Here is a 16,808-nt window from a genome sequence, read left to right on the forward strand (position 1 = left end):
ATCAGATGCCTTACATCCTTGGTGGCCTGCAGAATGACGTGAGAGCCCGACCATCACAAATATAATGGAAGAGCAAAGATGAGAACTCATGTCTTCTGTTTCTTTTCTTGCCCTGTTCCCCACAGCAACGTCTAAAGGCAATTTTGGGGGCCTCCCTAGAAAATACTGCATTATTTTTAGACTCTTCCCATTTTTTCCTCTCTGTTGTTTAAGTCATCACATCTACAGGTGCTTTATCAAAATGACACCCCCTTTGAAACAACTCCAATACCAACATAGTTGCATGAGATAAGGTCAAGGGCACAAGTGTTGGCCCTATTCAAGGGAGGTAAAAATATCCCAGGTTGCTTGAAGAGAAGGATGGCAGTCCAAAAGTGACGATCAGCACCCTACAGCCACATGCAGTGTTGAATTTAGTCATACATACAAATTATTTTCAGTTTGTTTTTTTTTTTTTTTAGGCACAAATCCTTCCACTCAAAATGCAAGTGAAACCAGGTGAAGCCCTCTAGACAGTTTGAGAAGGAGTGAGAGAGCTGGGGAAGGAAGCAGATTCCACTAAGGCTACCCTGAGTTTCCAGGCAGCCTCAGAGGGAGCTCTGTGGAGAATGGTGTGAAAACCACCATACAAGAAGCATGTCTATCCCAGTGACTTACTGAATGTTTCTCTCACTCAGATGTTAGGTCTCATGGAGTATTTTCTATAGAGAGTTTGCAACACATAATTTCCAATATGATTATGAATTCCATGAGATTTAATAAAAGGAAATGCGTTTGAAAATCCTGAGAAAAACACACCCAACATCAGTCTCCTCAAAATCATCTCTTCTCCTGCCCTATTCTCTCTCTCTCTCTCTCTCTCTCTCTCTGTCTCTCTAACACACGCATACACACACATACACACACACACACTCACAGACACTCACATGCACACAGAGTCTACATGTATGTCTATAATACAGAACTATTAAAATTCTCCATAAGTGAAATTTCCTTTTAGTGCTACTACCTTGGAGAATCAAAAGATAGGTTATAAATGGACTTCCTACTAACCAAGGACAAAGGACATTCTCACAGCGATGTTGAACCAAAGCAGCAATTCCCATTTTTAAGAATCAGGGCTAAAATTATTATAGATGTAGCCAGAGTCTGCCCTGAGAAAGGAATGAAGCACTTGCAGGGTGTTTCTGGGCCAGAGACTTAAGTGATCCTACAAGATAAGATAATGTTCACCAAGTTAAAACCTAGCCCACTTGCACTGGGTATTCTTCGAAATGCAGATCCCAAGGTGCCATTCAGAAGACTCAGATGCAGCAGATCTGGGACAAGGCCCAGAAATCTGTGTTTTACAAGCATGCCGAGAGTACTGATGAAGGCTGTCCAGAGACTACCTTTGGAGAAACATTTTCCCTTGTAAAATGAAAGCTCCCATTCCCTTTACACCACACCCTCTCAGAGTTTATGTTCTCCATGGAGCTGAGCACCAGAGTAGCTAAATAGATGATTATGTGCAAATGACGAAATAAACCTTCCTCAGTCCTGGTCCTTGAAATTCCAGTATATGCCCTAAGGCAATGGTTCCCAATTTTTTTGGCACCAGGGACTGGTGCTCCTATGAGAATCTAATGCCTGATGACCTGAGGTGGAGCTGAGGTGGTGATGCTCATGCTGGAGAGCCGCTGCAAATACATATGAAACTTTGCTCACTCACTATAGTTTACTTCCTCCTGTGTTGCCCGGTTCCTAACAGGCCGCAGACCCGTATTGGTCCACCCCTGCCCTAAGGACATGACTTTGGATCCTAAGCCAAAGATTAAAGGAAAATGGGTCCTCAGCACCCCAAGTCAAGAAATTGCTGGGTACACTCATTCTAAACCCCAGGGGCCATAGTAAGGACCAAACACATTGTTAGGATGGTGACCAATGCTAATGATGAAGGTACCAATTCCACCTGGAGCTCCCCACGTGGGTGGGTAAGGGGAGGAGTGAAACAGCCAACTCATCATCTATACCAGGCTAGAAATTCTCATCTCTATCATCTTTTTGTTTTACTGTTTTTCTTCTATGCCTATAATATTTCGAGTTAAAATCGGTTTTTGATTGGTCTTCAGCCAAAATATTTCTTAAGTATTTCACCCCTGTTAGCACCATGCAAACCGAAATAGTCTGTGTTTACTCTAATAATGCTAATAATTGCTTTTATTTATATGGTCTCTCAGAGTTTACAAAGTGGTCATCAGTTGGTCTTCACAACCTTTGTGTACTATAGTGAGGACAAGTCTTATCCCCATTTTACATTAGAGGAAACTGAGGCCGAGAGTGGCCGAATGACTTGCCCAAGGTCAATGGTTCATAGACAGCTAATATGAAATCTAATATAGGTCTGACTCGCAAAACCTTCCATGACTCCAAGCACTTAGGTGGGACTGAGACTCAAAGAAATTTTATGTGTATACGATTTCTAACACTTACTTACTTTGCATCAGATAGAACAAATGTGACCCCTAAATCTGTATCCTATTTATGATTCACTACAAATAATATAACTAAAAACTCTCACTGTTCCAGCTTTCAGAGAAATTACTAAATCTGAATGAGATGAAATATTGTCAAATAATTAAAATGCCTTGGAATACAGCAGTTGTCACCAGGAAACAGGATTAAAATAACTTAACCATGAAAATGAATTGTAAGACATATAAGTGAGTGATTTAGAACTATGAATGAATGTTTATTTTTCCCACTTAGCTTCCCAATTACCATAAAGGGCATTTATATTTATATTCCTGTTGCAGATGACAATGATCAATCCAAACTAGCTTAAATTTGAAAAGGGGAAGAATTGTATTGGTTAGTTAATTAAGCTAGTAATTAACTAGAGTCTACTGGCATGGCTACATCCAGGGCTTAAACAAAACAATCAAGACTAAGTTTCTCTCTCTATATATACACCGTCTCCTGCCTCTGCTTTCCTCTGAGCTGGCTTTGCCCTCAATCAAGCTCTCTTCATGCATTGGAATCTGGTCAGTCAGGGCTTAGAATAGTTTAGCAGCCCTAGAGGAAACAAAGCATTTCACTCCCAGTAGTTCTAGCAGAGGCCTCTGTTGAGCTTTCATTGGCCCAAAGTGGTCACGTGCCCATCCCTGCACCAATCACTCTTGCCAAGGAGATGAAAGGATGATTGGCCAGACTTGGCCACACGTCTGTCCCACCCACCCTACCTTCGTCTAGAGGCACAATTAGCCCTACACAAACTATACGGGCTGAAAGTGGTGAAGAAGGCGATTCCCCATGGAAAATCAAGATTCAGTCACCACAGGGAAATGAGTGCTTTGCATGCAAACATAAGAAATGTCTCACAGTGGTTATCATCATCTCTATTTAAAGATAATGAAATGGAGTCCCAGTAAAATTAAGTGAACTGCCTGAGATTACAAACCCAGAATAATTGAACTGAGAATCAAATCCCGGTTTGATTGGAGTAGTCTCCTTCTACTCCACTAAGTGGCCTTCGTGTCTGTGTCAATCAGGAGTCTGGCATTTGGACTTTGTGATTCTCCATACACAACCATGTCAGGAATTCTGTGCTTTGCATCATACAACTTTTCTCCATTCTCAGATCTTGGCTCAGTCAGTCGGTATTTCCCTATGAAAACCTTCCCTGACCACCCAACTAGACCATATCGCCAAGCTTTTACAGTATCATCCATCTCTCTTTTTAACACTTATTATCATTAAAGTTAGACATTTCTGATATGCTATTAATATCTGCCTTTCCACTAGACATTAGGGTAGGAACCATATCTGGTTTCGTATATATTTGTATTCCCAACACCAAATATACTAAATTTTGTTGAATGAATAAATGAATGAATCAATCAATCAACCAATCAATCAATCAATCTGACATAAAGAAAGAATTCTTTTCTAAAATGTAGTATATGAACTTTGGACAAGGATTAGTGACCAGGGTTCAGTAAAAATAACAGCTGAGTCATTCTCAAAGAAAGATAGTAAAGAAAAAAAAAGGAGATTATATAAAATGTATTCTATTATTAGTTGTATGTCCAAGTATTGTCGTCTTCCATGGGTGATGGGAGAAAGAAGGGAGAATTGGAGACAAGAAAGGATTGACCCTCTTACCTCATAACTAGGCTCTAATTGCTAAATATAATTGAAACTTAGGACACTAACATTTCTAGACAGTTTTTATATAATAAAATAATGGTTCTCCAACTTTAGTGTTCATCAATATCTGAGACAATTATGAAAAATATATTATTTTTATATTACATATACTTTTTTATTTTTGTATTTTATAGATGCTATTTTTTATTAAATTTATCAGAGTGATTCTCAAGGTCCACCCTGACCTGACGTTCTGTTTCAATTGGTCTGACTTTAAAATCTGCATATTTATAACATGCCCCCAATATATACAAATACTCTAACAAGGGCGGCCTCATCCACTCTTTAAGAAATATTATTTCAAACTTTTTTCTAATTTAAATAAGTGTTTGGAAATGAGCTAAGGGGTTTCTTGTGTACCTAAGATTCAACCACCTAAGATTCAACCACCTTTAAAACAAAACCTCAAAGACTGTAGCCTCAGAAGTCCCTACAACTCATCCCATGATTCCATGAGAAGGTACATAGCAGCTGAAAATCCCAAAGATGTAAAAATTGTTGTCTGTTAAGCCCTTCCTTCAAGAGTGCACTTTCAGATGTCGGCCGGTCACTTGCAATCACTAGATCTTCATATTTTCCATCGTTCTAGTCCCGGCTTTCAGGCTGGGGTGGCTGACTGACTTCCAACATGTACTTTAAGCTTCTATTCCATTATTACAATAGCACTATCTCATTAATTTTCATCAAAATACAGTTTGAACTCCTCTGTGACAGAGAAACATGCATTTTACTGGGAATAGCTTTCATTTATTTAGCGATGTCTTCTGGAAGCTTAAAAAAATATCAAGCTCCCAAACCTTTGCTCTTCACTCACCCTTGAGCGCTCTAGAAAATCAGAGGTAGCCCTTCAAATGTGCATTAATGAAACATATTCAAAGAGAAATCACTTCTGCCCCTCCTTTATTTCCTAAAATAAACTGCCAAATCTCAAGTTGAAATGTTCTTAACACACCAACTCAAGTTTGTTTTAGCGCGTTTGTCAGAAACAACTTCCACAGTGTTGCCAGAAGAGGGCAGCAGCAGACAGTGCTCCAAGAAAGAAGCAACCGAAATAGAAGAGGAAAAATCAAAAAGCCCAAAGCGAGTAGTAATAGGAAATGCATGATCTTGAAATAATACCCTTCTGTTGTGATTTTTTTTTTCTGATCTCAAGTGAGTGTCTGAAACTCTCTATTAGTTTGGGTAATCGTTATATTAGCAAACTATCATCTCTTGTGTTGCCAAAGACAAGTGAAAATCACCATCCCACTGTTCCAGCTATATCTGTGATCACTGTCATGCTGGTGGATGGATGTGGGGGGAGGCAGGGACAAGCATGGGGGATCAGTTATCTGTGGAATCAGCAATGAATTGGAAAAGCCTGGTGCTGTGCTTAGAAGAACGTATGTAAATTTGCGAGGAGAAAACCTCTTTATTAAATTATACGCACTCAACTTTCTAGAATCAATGAGACTCAATTAGTGAATGTCCATTGTATGGTGGATTTTGTTTATGGAAAGGAAATTATAACCAAGATGTATGACTCTCTAGGCCAACTTTCAAAAGATTCATAATCTAGTAGGCCAAAATACCTACTCAGCTATTCTACATTAGAATGTTAGTACCGGATGCAAGGAAACTACTTACATAATGCATATATTGTTTGCTATGTGAGTGTTGCACATGCTGTATTAAGCCTTTCACTGCTCAATTAATCCTCTAGCTCCAATAACATGCAGGTATAAATGCAGATGAAGACTCTGAGATTTAGATGGGTGACAACTTATCAGACCTGAGATGGAGCCCCAGGCCTGAGTGAGCACCAAGCTTACATTCTTAAACCTCGTTTTTAAGAAAAGAAAATGCTATCAGTTGTTCTGCTCATTACGAAGAATATTTTTTTTTCCACTTATGGAAATTCTCTTAGTGATCTGGCCTTATATTTCCCTTGAATCCCATCAGGACCTTGCAATGTAAGGTTCTGCATACTGTATGCATTATAAAGGAACCAAAGTTGTGCAGAAAGTTTTCATCAGGAACCAACAGAGGGCAGCAACAGATAAACGAACCAGTAAAACATTCTCCCATGGACTCCCTTTATCTTGCCACCAAGACCTTCAGGCCGTACAGACTGTGCAGGAGATGTGTGCAGCACTTGCGAGTGCCAATTTCTTATCAGCATTTTAAAAAAGATAAATCTCACCATGGAGAAGGAGACTAACATGTCCCCAGCAGGGATGAAAGTTTACTTAAAAAAATGTCTCTTTAAATAAAGGGAACTAAGAGATGAGGGATATGGCACTACTTCGCCAAGACATTTGACATCCATAGATAGTAAATATGCCCACAAGCTTTTAACCCAAAGCCCGAAGGATATTCGCTCTCCCATGGACTCGTTGCAGACAAGCCAGATTTAGAAATGCTAAGTATCCACTCTGGTTCTGAATGCACCGTGGCGACAAGGTCCTGAAGGCCAGCCTGCAGCCGCAGAGTGCCCACCTGGCACTGGCATGCATGCTCATGTCGATAGTGAGGCCTGCACCAGTGACAATAGTCATGCTGTCGAGGCTAAGGATAGCTCTACCATGACTGGCACCTAGCAATCAAGCACTCATTGATTATGACAGCATGTCACTCCTGCATTTGTCTCAGATGAAGGGAAGACTTTTCAAAGGCACTCCCTCAGTGGAAGGAGGGGCGGGGGGACAAAATGTGTGGCTTGGTGCTGAGAGTTGGCCTGCAAAAAGTGAAATACTAAAAAAAATATTTAAAAGTTGGAGCAAAAATAGTGTTGTCCCTAACTTCTGACCAAAGGCCTGTGTTATGTCTGTGAGCTTGGCAGTGTCAGCTAGCACCAGAGTCATGTTAGGTAAAACCTATACAATTGCCACTATTCAACCAATTTTGACCTCCAAAAATGGTGATTTCATCTTAACCTAATTAAACTAACGGCAATAACGATAATGGCTAACTACTATCAAGCAATTACTAAGCATCAGGAAAAGATTCTAAGCACATTCCACATGTGAACTCATTTAATCCTCACAATAAGAGAGTGAGGAGGTGGATTCTCAGATTATATCCAGTCTATAGCTGAGGTAACAGAGGACCAGAGAGGCTAAGTAACTTGTCCCACATCACACAGCCAGAAGGTGATAGAAATTCAATTTGAAACCATCTCCTGAGTGCAGGGCCTCAGGGGAAAGGACGTGCTTAAAGGGTGAAGGATGATGGGTTCTAGGGGCCCACCTCATAATCTGTGCTTTTCCTTCCCAGGTCAGTCAGTACACCTTTGCCATGTGCAGTTATCGGGAGAAAAAAGCAGAGCCTCAGGAACTTCTACAACTGGATGGCTACACTGTGGATTACACCGACCCCCAGCCAGGTACCCACACACCCTCTAACCATGAGCCCACAAAACTCTTCCCCTTCCCAAATCAATGGTCAACTAATACTTACTGGGTACTTACTCCATGCTCAGCATTCAGCTGTGTTCCCAGGATTTCACAGGTGACCAGGAAAGCCACAGTCCCTGATCTTGTAGAATTGCTATTCTGGTTGAGTAAATGCCATCTTAATCAAGAGCTTTAGTTTTAATCAAGGAATCCTTGTAAAATCAAAAAGAAAACATCATATATTTTCTATTACATAGCTATCATATTATTTACTCCACCCTAGAATGCTAAAAAAAAAAAAAAAATTCTGAAAAAAAAATTTTATGTGCACACCAAGGACCATTCGTGTGTGTGTGTGTGTGTGTATGTGTGTGTGTGTTGTTTTCACCAGTGATATATGGCCTTGGAAGGTATTGTGTCCAAATAAGCCTAGCCATCTCTGTTCATTACAATTCAAGGTTAGCTGATGGCATTTGAAAAGAAAGCCCTCATTGAATATCTTTTTTCCTATGAAGAGACCAATCCACAAGCATAGACATCTAAGCTCCTAAGGCTTATGTAACTAAGAGAACCACACAAATGGTTGTATTTCTCATAAGTTCTACATCCTGCCCCTCACACCTCTCCCCACCCCCATTTTATCTTTTTCCGAGAAAAAAAAATGAATAGAAATCAGCCTCAAAGAACCTTCAGAATGGGGGGGATGTGTGTGAAATCATTTCAGCATATTAATGAACAACAAGCACCAACAGCCCTCTCCCAGAGAAGTTTATTTTTATGCCAAATCTGCACAAGGGAAGCATTTCCAACCATACTGCATTATTTGGCCCAAAACCTTTTTTTCTACTCCCATATTGCTCTTCCACATGCAACAAAATACACAAAAAAGAAAAACAGAGTTTGAGAGAAGATGGGCCGTTAACCTGAAAAGGTGTGGCAGGGAAAGCCTTAGGCCTGGCCCACTTAGGAAAATTAGTACCTTCAGCATCCCAAACTTGAATGACTTGGACCAGCCACACACCCTAAGACTTCCAATGGTAATTAGCATCCTGCCAGAGCATGATAAAGAGCTGACCATGTAAGGAGTGAATTAAAGGCTTTATCTGGAAATCCTTCATAATGAATAGAACCTCTGAGTTCTATTGAAACAATTTCATGCAACATCTTGTTGAAAGAATATGGCTCCTGCACTAAGAAACCGGCCCTCAGGGTGTTTTGTGATGGTTTGTGATCTTCTCAAACCATTGAGTTCCCTTCAGAAAAATAGATTTGGTCTTTCCTAAGACCCGCATGTTAAAAAGTGGGAGGATAAGGAGCCAATATGAGGAGGAAAAATGATCACATCTCGTGACAATAATTCCTTTTAAGCCAGTTCACCACTCTTTTCCTTGACATGATTGTACTTGGTCATCATCATAATCTTATTCACTAAGTTGATAGGACCAGGATTGTCATCCCATTTTGTAAAGGAAGAAACTGTGCTGGAACTCGAGGTCTAGCTCATGTCACCTTTTGGCACTTGCAGTAAAACGTAGCTATGTATACAGCTATAGCAAAGCTATAGTTGTTATTTTTATCATATGAAAGCAGAATTCTCTTCCTATGGGAGGGCAGGAGTGGGGAGAGAGCTGTTCTATCTACATGCAAAAGGAGTGTGCGCATAAATTATAAAAGCTTCTCCTGTTTTTTCCACATTGGTCCCATAGGATATAATTTATAAATTCCTTTACCAAAGATGTAAATGGAAAGTAAATTGATTATGTTCTTGAGAATAATAAGCGGCTTCTTCTCTGCCTTTCTGTGTGCCAAGTCCTATTTATTTTCGAAATAACATTTGATTGAAAATGAAATTTAAATACTTCCAATTGTCATAAGAAAAGTCTAACTCGGAATTTCTTAAAGAGCGCTTGTTAAAAACAGAAGTTCCTGGGCCCCAAACCTAACATATGAACCAGAAGGAGAGAAGGTAGAATCCTCATATTTCAATAAGCCTTGTCAGGGCTTCTTATCCACAGTAAATTTTCCCAGCTAGAGAGCGAAGTAATGTACAATTTAGCCAATGTCCACAGAGATGTGAAGAGTCTTCCCAATTGCTCCCCTGAAAAGTGAGTATGCAAGTAGAGAAGGACATCTGAGTCCATCTGTCCCCCTCCTCCTCTCGGCTTTGTCCAGGTTGTCAGTGAAACCAACTGGTGGAGATGTTTATGGGACAGGTAGCCTTGTAGCTGTGGACGTCCTTGCCTTTGTACCAGCCTGGGATCTAGTAGTCACCTAGACACCACCATTCAGGCCAAATTGACACTATCAGTTTTGAGATCCTTGAAATATTAATCTGGGGAATTGGTAGATAACTATGTAAGTTTTACATATAAGCTACTCATTTTAAGCTACAGATGAAAATGCTTCACTTTACCTTTCCATAGAGATGGTTTAGAGAGTATGAGACAATCTCTCAATTCCTATTAGATTAAGTAATGAAATCTTCAAATTAAATGATACTGATTCAGAATAATTCAACGGAACAATTTAAATGACTAAATTAAATCTTCAATAACTTTACCATTACAAATAGACTACATCCATGTGTGTCGTTAGCCAGTCTCTCCCCCAGGGAGCAGGCCAACATTCCTTGCCTGGTCTGCCTCCATCTGTTCCCAGATGTATCTTCTTGTTCTTGACAGGTCAGTACCTGTGGGGTACTCCACAGAGAGCCCGTGCTCTGTCGTATATCGCATTTTGCGGATTCAGACCCGGGGATCGCTACCTCGTCTAAGACTCTGCTGCCTTAAAGCATGCACTGATGTTTATTTTGCTTTCTCCTCCATTGGTTTTCTTACAACTGGCTTGCTTTACTCTTTCCTTGCGCTTGTTGGTGTGTCTTGGTCTCCCGTGTTTTCTGAAAAAGCTCTGTTGCTCTCCACTACTCTCATTGTCATTGCTTCTGCTGCTTTAGATGTTTCTCTTTGCCCTGCTCACTCCACGATTAAGCTTCATTCTGTTAGTAACATCCTCAGAGAGCTGTTACTGTGTGCCAGCCATGTGGCCCAGGCTTCGCAGTCATACAGCACAGTGGTTACAGTCGTCAGCTCTGGAATCAGAAAGCCAGGATTAGAAGCCCACCTCTGATGCTCACAGCCCTACGTTGTGTTCATGGGCCAGTTATTGCTTTTTCTGTGACTCAGTTTCTTCATTTATAAAGTGAGAATAATAGTACTTACCTCAGGGGGCTGTTGGAAGGATTAAATAAAAATCTGAAAACTTCTTAGAATCTTTCTATCTCTACCTCTTTATTTCCCGAGGCAACCCCACGAACTGACTTTCTGACAGTAGCTCCAAAAACGTAGCCTCCCCACTCCAACTACAGACTGCGAGAGAGGGGAGACGTTGGAAACGGGGAAGTTCCCATCCAGGGGTGTCTACCTGGCATTCTTTTACAGTATCAAAGTAGCTCATCCCAAAGGTTACCATGAGATTGCACTACAGAAAGTCTATTAACCACTCTTCTTTTAAGCTCCTTCTTGCCCACTTCTCAGGGCTTGAAGCATCCCTCGAAGCTTTTCTTCTTCTTCTCACCCCCTCCAGAACTTTCCTGTTTATCACGCCATCCATTTGTCTCATCGGATTTTCCCAGCTTGCTAACTGTACATTATCCTAAACAAAATGCACATTTTAAAACCCTCTATAAGAAATTAGGCAAAATAGTCTCTCATAATTGTAACCACCAAAATGTTTTTGTTAAAAATGCTGTCCCACTAGAACTTTCATATAAAAAATTAGCTATTTATTGTTCTAGAATCTCTGGAAATTCTAAGTGCAAAACTACCAATTCACAACCACTCTTGTGGAATACACAGCTGAATTAATATTATCAACACATTGGAGAAGTCTTCATGTCACCAGAAATCTTTTCCAATGCCAAGTGCCAAACAGGTTTGGCCAAACAGTGACTGGGCCTTGTTGGGAATTTGGGAATGCTAATCACTCCAATCATTATCCTCTCATTTTTAACTGATAATGAAGGTGATGATAAGAAATCTGATGAGTATATGAAGATTTATTTCTAGCAAGAGAGTACCCAGTGACCCCAAAATATAGACTTTTGGAGCATATTGGTAGACATGATGTAACTTGGGCCTGAGCCCAAAGAGAGGCTTCAACCTTTCTCTCTCTAAATTTTAAACTTGAGAGCTGCCTGTGAAAAAACATGGATTTAAAGTGTTCACTTATTCATTCAAAAAGCATGTGTTGAGCACCTACTATATGCCATGCATCAATCTAGGTACTAGGGACACAGCAATGAACAAAACAGACGAACCCCCTTGTCCTTTTAAAGTAAAGCAAATTATATAGTTTGTTAGATGTCAATAAGAGCTATAGAGAAAAATGAAGCAAGAGAGATGAGTAACGAGGGATGGAGATGAGGGAAGGCTTGAACAAAATTATGACATTTGAGCAAAGACATGAAGGAAGTGAGGGTACGAATCATGCAGATATCTGGAGGACAAGTTCTAAGCACAGAAAACAAGTGCAAAGGTCCTGAGGTGAGAACATACCTGGAGTGTTTAAGAAACAACAAGAGGCCAGTGAAACCACCACGAAGTGAGTACATGCATGTGCATATGAGAAAGGGAGTAGGAGGAGGATATGAGGGTAGAAACAGTACAGGGTCAATTTGTGTGGGGCCTTGCAGGCTTTGTCAGAACCTTCACTATCCTCTGAATAAAATGAGAGTCATTGGCAGGTTTTGAGTAAAGGAGTGACATGACATGACTCTCTTGCTAAATCAATTACTCTGGCTGCCATGTTGAGAATCAACTATAGAGAGTGAGGATGGAGGCAGACGGATCAGATAGGAAGCTATTAAAATAATCCAAGTGAGAGATGAGTATGGCTAGATTCAGGGCGGCAGCACTAGATACGGAAGAAAGGGTCAAATTTGAGTATAATGTCCTGAAGGTAGAGCCATCAGGATTCCATTGGAAATGGGTAGCGAAAAAAAGCGAGGAGTCAAAAAGGACCCCAAGGTGTGGGCTTGAGCAAATAAAGGGATGCGCTCAGCTTTATGGAGGAGTTTGGGAGAAAGACCAGGAGTTCAGTGTCAACTGTAATAAGCTTGAGATGCCTATTAGCCTTCCATGTGGAGAAGTCAAGAAAACCATTAGATATTCAGGTCTGCATTTCAAAGGGAGAGAGGTCCAGGATGGAGGGAGAAATGTGGAGACCATGAGCATATTCATGCTATTTAAGACTGGATGCTATCATTGCGGGAGAGGATGTAGATAAAGAAAAGAAGAGGTCCAAGGACAGAGCACCAGGATGCTCCAAGATTTAAAGGGCAGGAGGAGGAAGAGGAACCAGCAAATAAGATTGACAAGCAGCAGCTGGGAAGGGAGGAGGAAATCAGGTGACTTGGAGCCAAGTGAAGGAAGCATTTCAAAGAAAATAGAGTGAGTGTCAAATGCTGCTGATAAGTAGAAGGATCAAATAAAATTAGGACTTTGAATTGATCACTGGATTCAGCAGTGTGGAAGTCATCAGTGACCTTGACAAGTTTCAGTGGGGTTGTAGCCTGATTGAAGGGGCTTTAAGGCAGAATAGTTGAGAGAGACCCTTGGTACTAGAGGCATGGTCCTTGGACTAATGTCGTCTTCATTGTCCAGGAACTTGTTAGAAATGCAGAATCTCAGGCTCTTCCCTGGACAAACTGAATCATAAGCTGCTTTCTACCCAGATTCCTGTGGATTCACATGTGGACTTAAATTTGAACAGCCCTGGTAGAGATTCTCCCTATACAGTAAAGAGAAGAACAATAGGACAGCAGCTGAAGGGAGAGGTGGGGGTCAAGAGATGTTTTTGTTTATTTGTTTGTTTGTTTAAAAGATGAGAAGAATAGTAGCATATTTACAGATAGGTGTTTACCCAGCCCATAGGCAGCCTGTCTAATAATTCTATCCTCAGGCAGAGACAAGAGCCATGCTCGAAACATCTCTTTAACATCATGGTCCCACTCTGTGGCCAAATGGGTGTCGGACTTCCCATCCTGGAGTCAGATAAATAGCTCCTCCCCTCTCCAGCCAAAGGAAAAGCAACAGAAACCGCCTTTCTCAAGGCTCAGTCCTGCCAAGAACATTGCAGCTCAGCTTAGGAGTTTTTATTCCCTTTTATTAAAGGTTTGGAGGGCGGCCGAGCCTTCTTCAATGCAGTCAAAGAAGGAGACACCGTGATATTTGCGAGTGATGATGAACAAGATCGAATACTGTGGGTCCAAGCCATGTATCGGGCCACTGGGCAGTCACACAAGCCTGTGCCCCCAACCCAAGTCCAGAAACTCAATGCCAAGGGAGGGAATGTGCCTCAGCTGGATGCCCCCATCTCCCAATTTTGTAAGTAAACATGCCGTTTGTTCAAAATAGCTCTGTAGAGTAAAGTAAGTCTTCCAAAGTTGAATTAGAAATTCTAGTTGCTTTAATATTAAAGATTCATGAAATCATGCTTGCTGAAAAACAATAGTGAATTCAGGAGGGAAAAGTGGGGACAAAAATATTAGACGAAAGTAATTTTAAATTGCAATACTTGACATTTTCCCCCAAGGACTAAACAAAGGAAAATATATTTTAGGTGGATTTTTTATCTCTTTGTTTTAGTAAGACTTTGGAGTTCACGGCCAAACATGTATTTGTTAGAGTTCTTCAAAAATAGTAGATTATATATGTCCTTGCCTCATTTCTTCCTATTAAAAGTAATTTTAAAGTAATTTTAATTTTAAGTAATTGATGTGAAATAAATTTAAATCTGCAACTTGGGACCATTTAAAAATAAATGATGACATTATCACATGCAGTGGGAAAACAAAACAAAACAAAGAGCTCACAGTACCTAAAACTCCGTTCTGAGCTAAAATATCAGGACCCAAAAATGAAACTATCTCCTTAAACAGCCCTAGTTCATATTTCAGTTTCTTCTCCTCTTACCTCTGCATCTGTTTTAATTTCTTGCCACTTTGCCATGTCTTCTTGCTACCTAGGATGGTTTTTATCTCCCAACCCTTCTGATGCACAGGGCAAGGTGAAATCCAGCATACACTTGGAGATGTTTGTTAAAACAGAGAAGATGGCAAAACTGGAACATAAAGCACCAAATCAAGTAATTCGTTTGAGTTACGATCATTAATTCTAAGTAGAAACTTTTGCCTTACCCCAAGTATCAAGTCAATTAGGGATAATTCAGGGACAAGGCATTTTTAGCAATGATGATGGTAATTCTTTACTTTAGCATTCATTCAGTCTAGCTCATTGAACAAATGTCTAGATGACGAGACACAGTAATGAGGAAGACAAACGAGGTCCCTGCTCTCAAGTTACCTGTATCCTAGTGGAGGAATCTAGACAGCAAACAAACCAATCAATAAATAAGATAGTTTCAGACATTGAGAAATACCATGAAGAATGTCATGTCTTGGTGACTGAGTGAGGAGAGGGAAAGAGACAGATGATCTGAGCTTAAGTCCAAATGTTGAGGAGTCAGTCCCACAAATATCCGCAAAAGAGAGAGCAAGTACACAGGCCCACAGCAGAAACTTGCTCTTGTACACAGTACTTTGACATAGTCTCTTCTCTGTTGCTCTTAAACAAAATGTGCACGTGGATGGAATAATTTTGCAGCAATGGCAACTAAATGGAAGTAAATTCTCTTACTGATGAATTCCATGACCACTTCGTTTAATAGGACTATGTTCTTTTCTTATTACTAAATTTATTGGGGTGACAGTGGTTAATAAAATTATACGGGTTTCAAGTGTACGATTCAATATTATGGCATATGAACATTGCATTGTGTGTTTACCACCTAAAGTAAAATTTCTTTCTATCACCATGTATTTGATCCCCTTTAAGACTATGCTCTTAAACCTCGTAATACCTTTTCTGATGAGGAAAGAGTCTTTTTGGATGACAAATACTATGAAGCAGGTGTTCCCAAGAATTCCTGTCCGGTACTAAAGGTTTCGCAAAGGAAGAGGCATTCCTTGTGGGACATTGTAAATCATAACACAATCTCTGTGGGTTTCCACCCCCAAATCCTGAAAGAATAAGTCAGAGGGTGAGGAGGGACTTGAGGGAAAGGGACAGCCCTCATGACCATAATTACCACCATGCCCCCCACTCTTTTCTTGTGGCGCTCAGGTTTATTTGAGAGCAATAAAGAGAGAAGTCATCATCTCTTTCTAATGGTTTAGTCACTGGTTGAGATAAAGCATACCCAATATTTAATTTAAAAAAAAAAAAAAGCACCTCTGTAATGGAATCCCTCCTTTCACCTTGCCTGACAGGCTCCTTTTAAATAAATTTGGAAATAATACACCTATCATAACCCTCTGAAATGGAGTTATCTGTGTATCAGAAAAACAGTTTCCTAATTATAATCACCATCCAAATCCAGTTCATAAAACATGTATCTCAAGTGATATTTGGAAATTCTGGTCTAATTTCTGAATAATCTCCTTTTCTTCTAAAGTCATGTCACCTTACATTCAGTGTCTCTGTTTTATCATCTGCCCAGATTAGGAAATTAGTACTTGGTTTGTGATTAGCACTACTTTTTTCTCACTAGCATAGGAAAGAAGAAGGGCATTCAGGAGAAAAATTAAATGGAAAGCAAATACAGATTTTAAAAAGAAGACAACTGATGGAAGCTGCTGAAGAGTGGGGGGATGGCTCTCTTCATGAAAGTACACTGGGGCTCTTGATTTAGATTTCCTTCTGTAGATAGGATTTATTTAGCTATGAAATTAAGGTGTTAGTCATTAGGCATCAGCAGGAAGATTCAGTTGAGTGCACATGAGCCTGATATATGTCACTACCCTACTTGACACAGGGAAATTTTATTAGAGAGCGTGTAATGTAGGCTTAGGGATAAGTGAGGTCAGATAATTCATGCCTCTGAGATTCATCAATACCTAGTTTGGTGGAACCTGGTGGAGCTACTATCTCTTTAATCACTACCCCAAAATAGGGGTTCTCCAGAGAGTGTGAGGCCCTACCACATCTACAAAAACAAGGCCATCACTTTCAGCCATGCAGATTGTGCACTGCAGGAGGCATTTTTCACATAGACAAAAATATGAATGTCACCTATTGAATTGTGCAGTGCCCAATCTGTACAACTGTACACCGTGACCATGTAATAAATGACATTCCTTACTCAGAGCTCCAACCCAATAGTGTTGAACCCAATAATCTCACAGTTATT

At 40.3% G+C, this 16,808-nt stretch overlaps 1 protein-coding gene across 1 annotated transcript in view; it reads left to right on the forward strand.

The window, feature by feature from the left end:
- CADPS (calcium dependent secretion activator) overlaps window positions 1-16,808 on the forward strand; it is a 445,139-nt gene that overhangs the window by 285,440 nt on the left and 142,891 nt on the right. The window contains 2 exon segments of the mRNA XM_039880531.1: window positions 7,444-7,552; window positions 13,733-13,945. Of these exon segments, the coding sequence (XP_039736465.1) occupies window positions 7,444-7,552; window positions 13,733-13,945 (322 nt within the window).

The sequence above is a fragment of the Pteropus medius genome, unplaced genomic scaffold (genome assembly GCF_902729225.1).
Source record: "Pteropus medius unplaced genomic scaffold, Ma_sr-lr_union100, whole genome shotgun sequence".
In the NCBI taxonomy this organism is placed as follows: Eukaryota; Metazoa; Chordata; class Mammalia; order Chiroptera; family Pteropodidae; genus Pteropus; species Pteropus medius.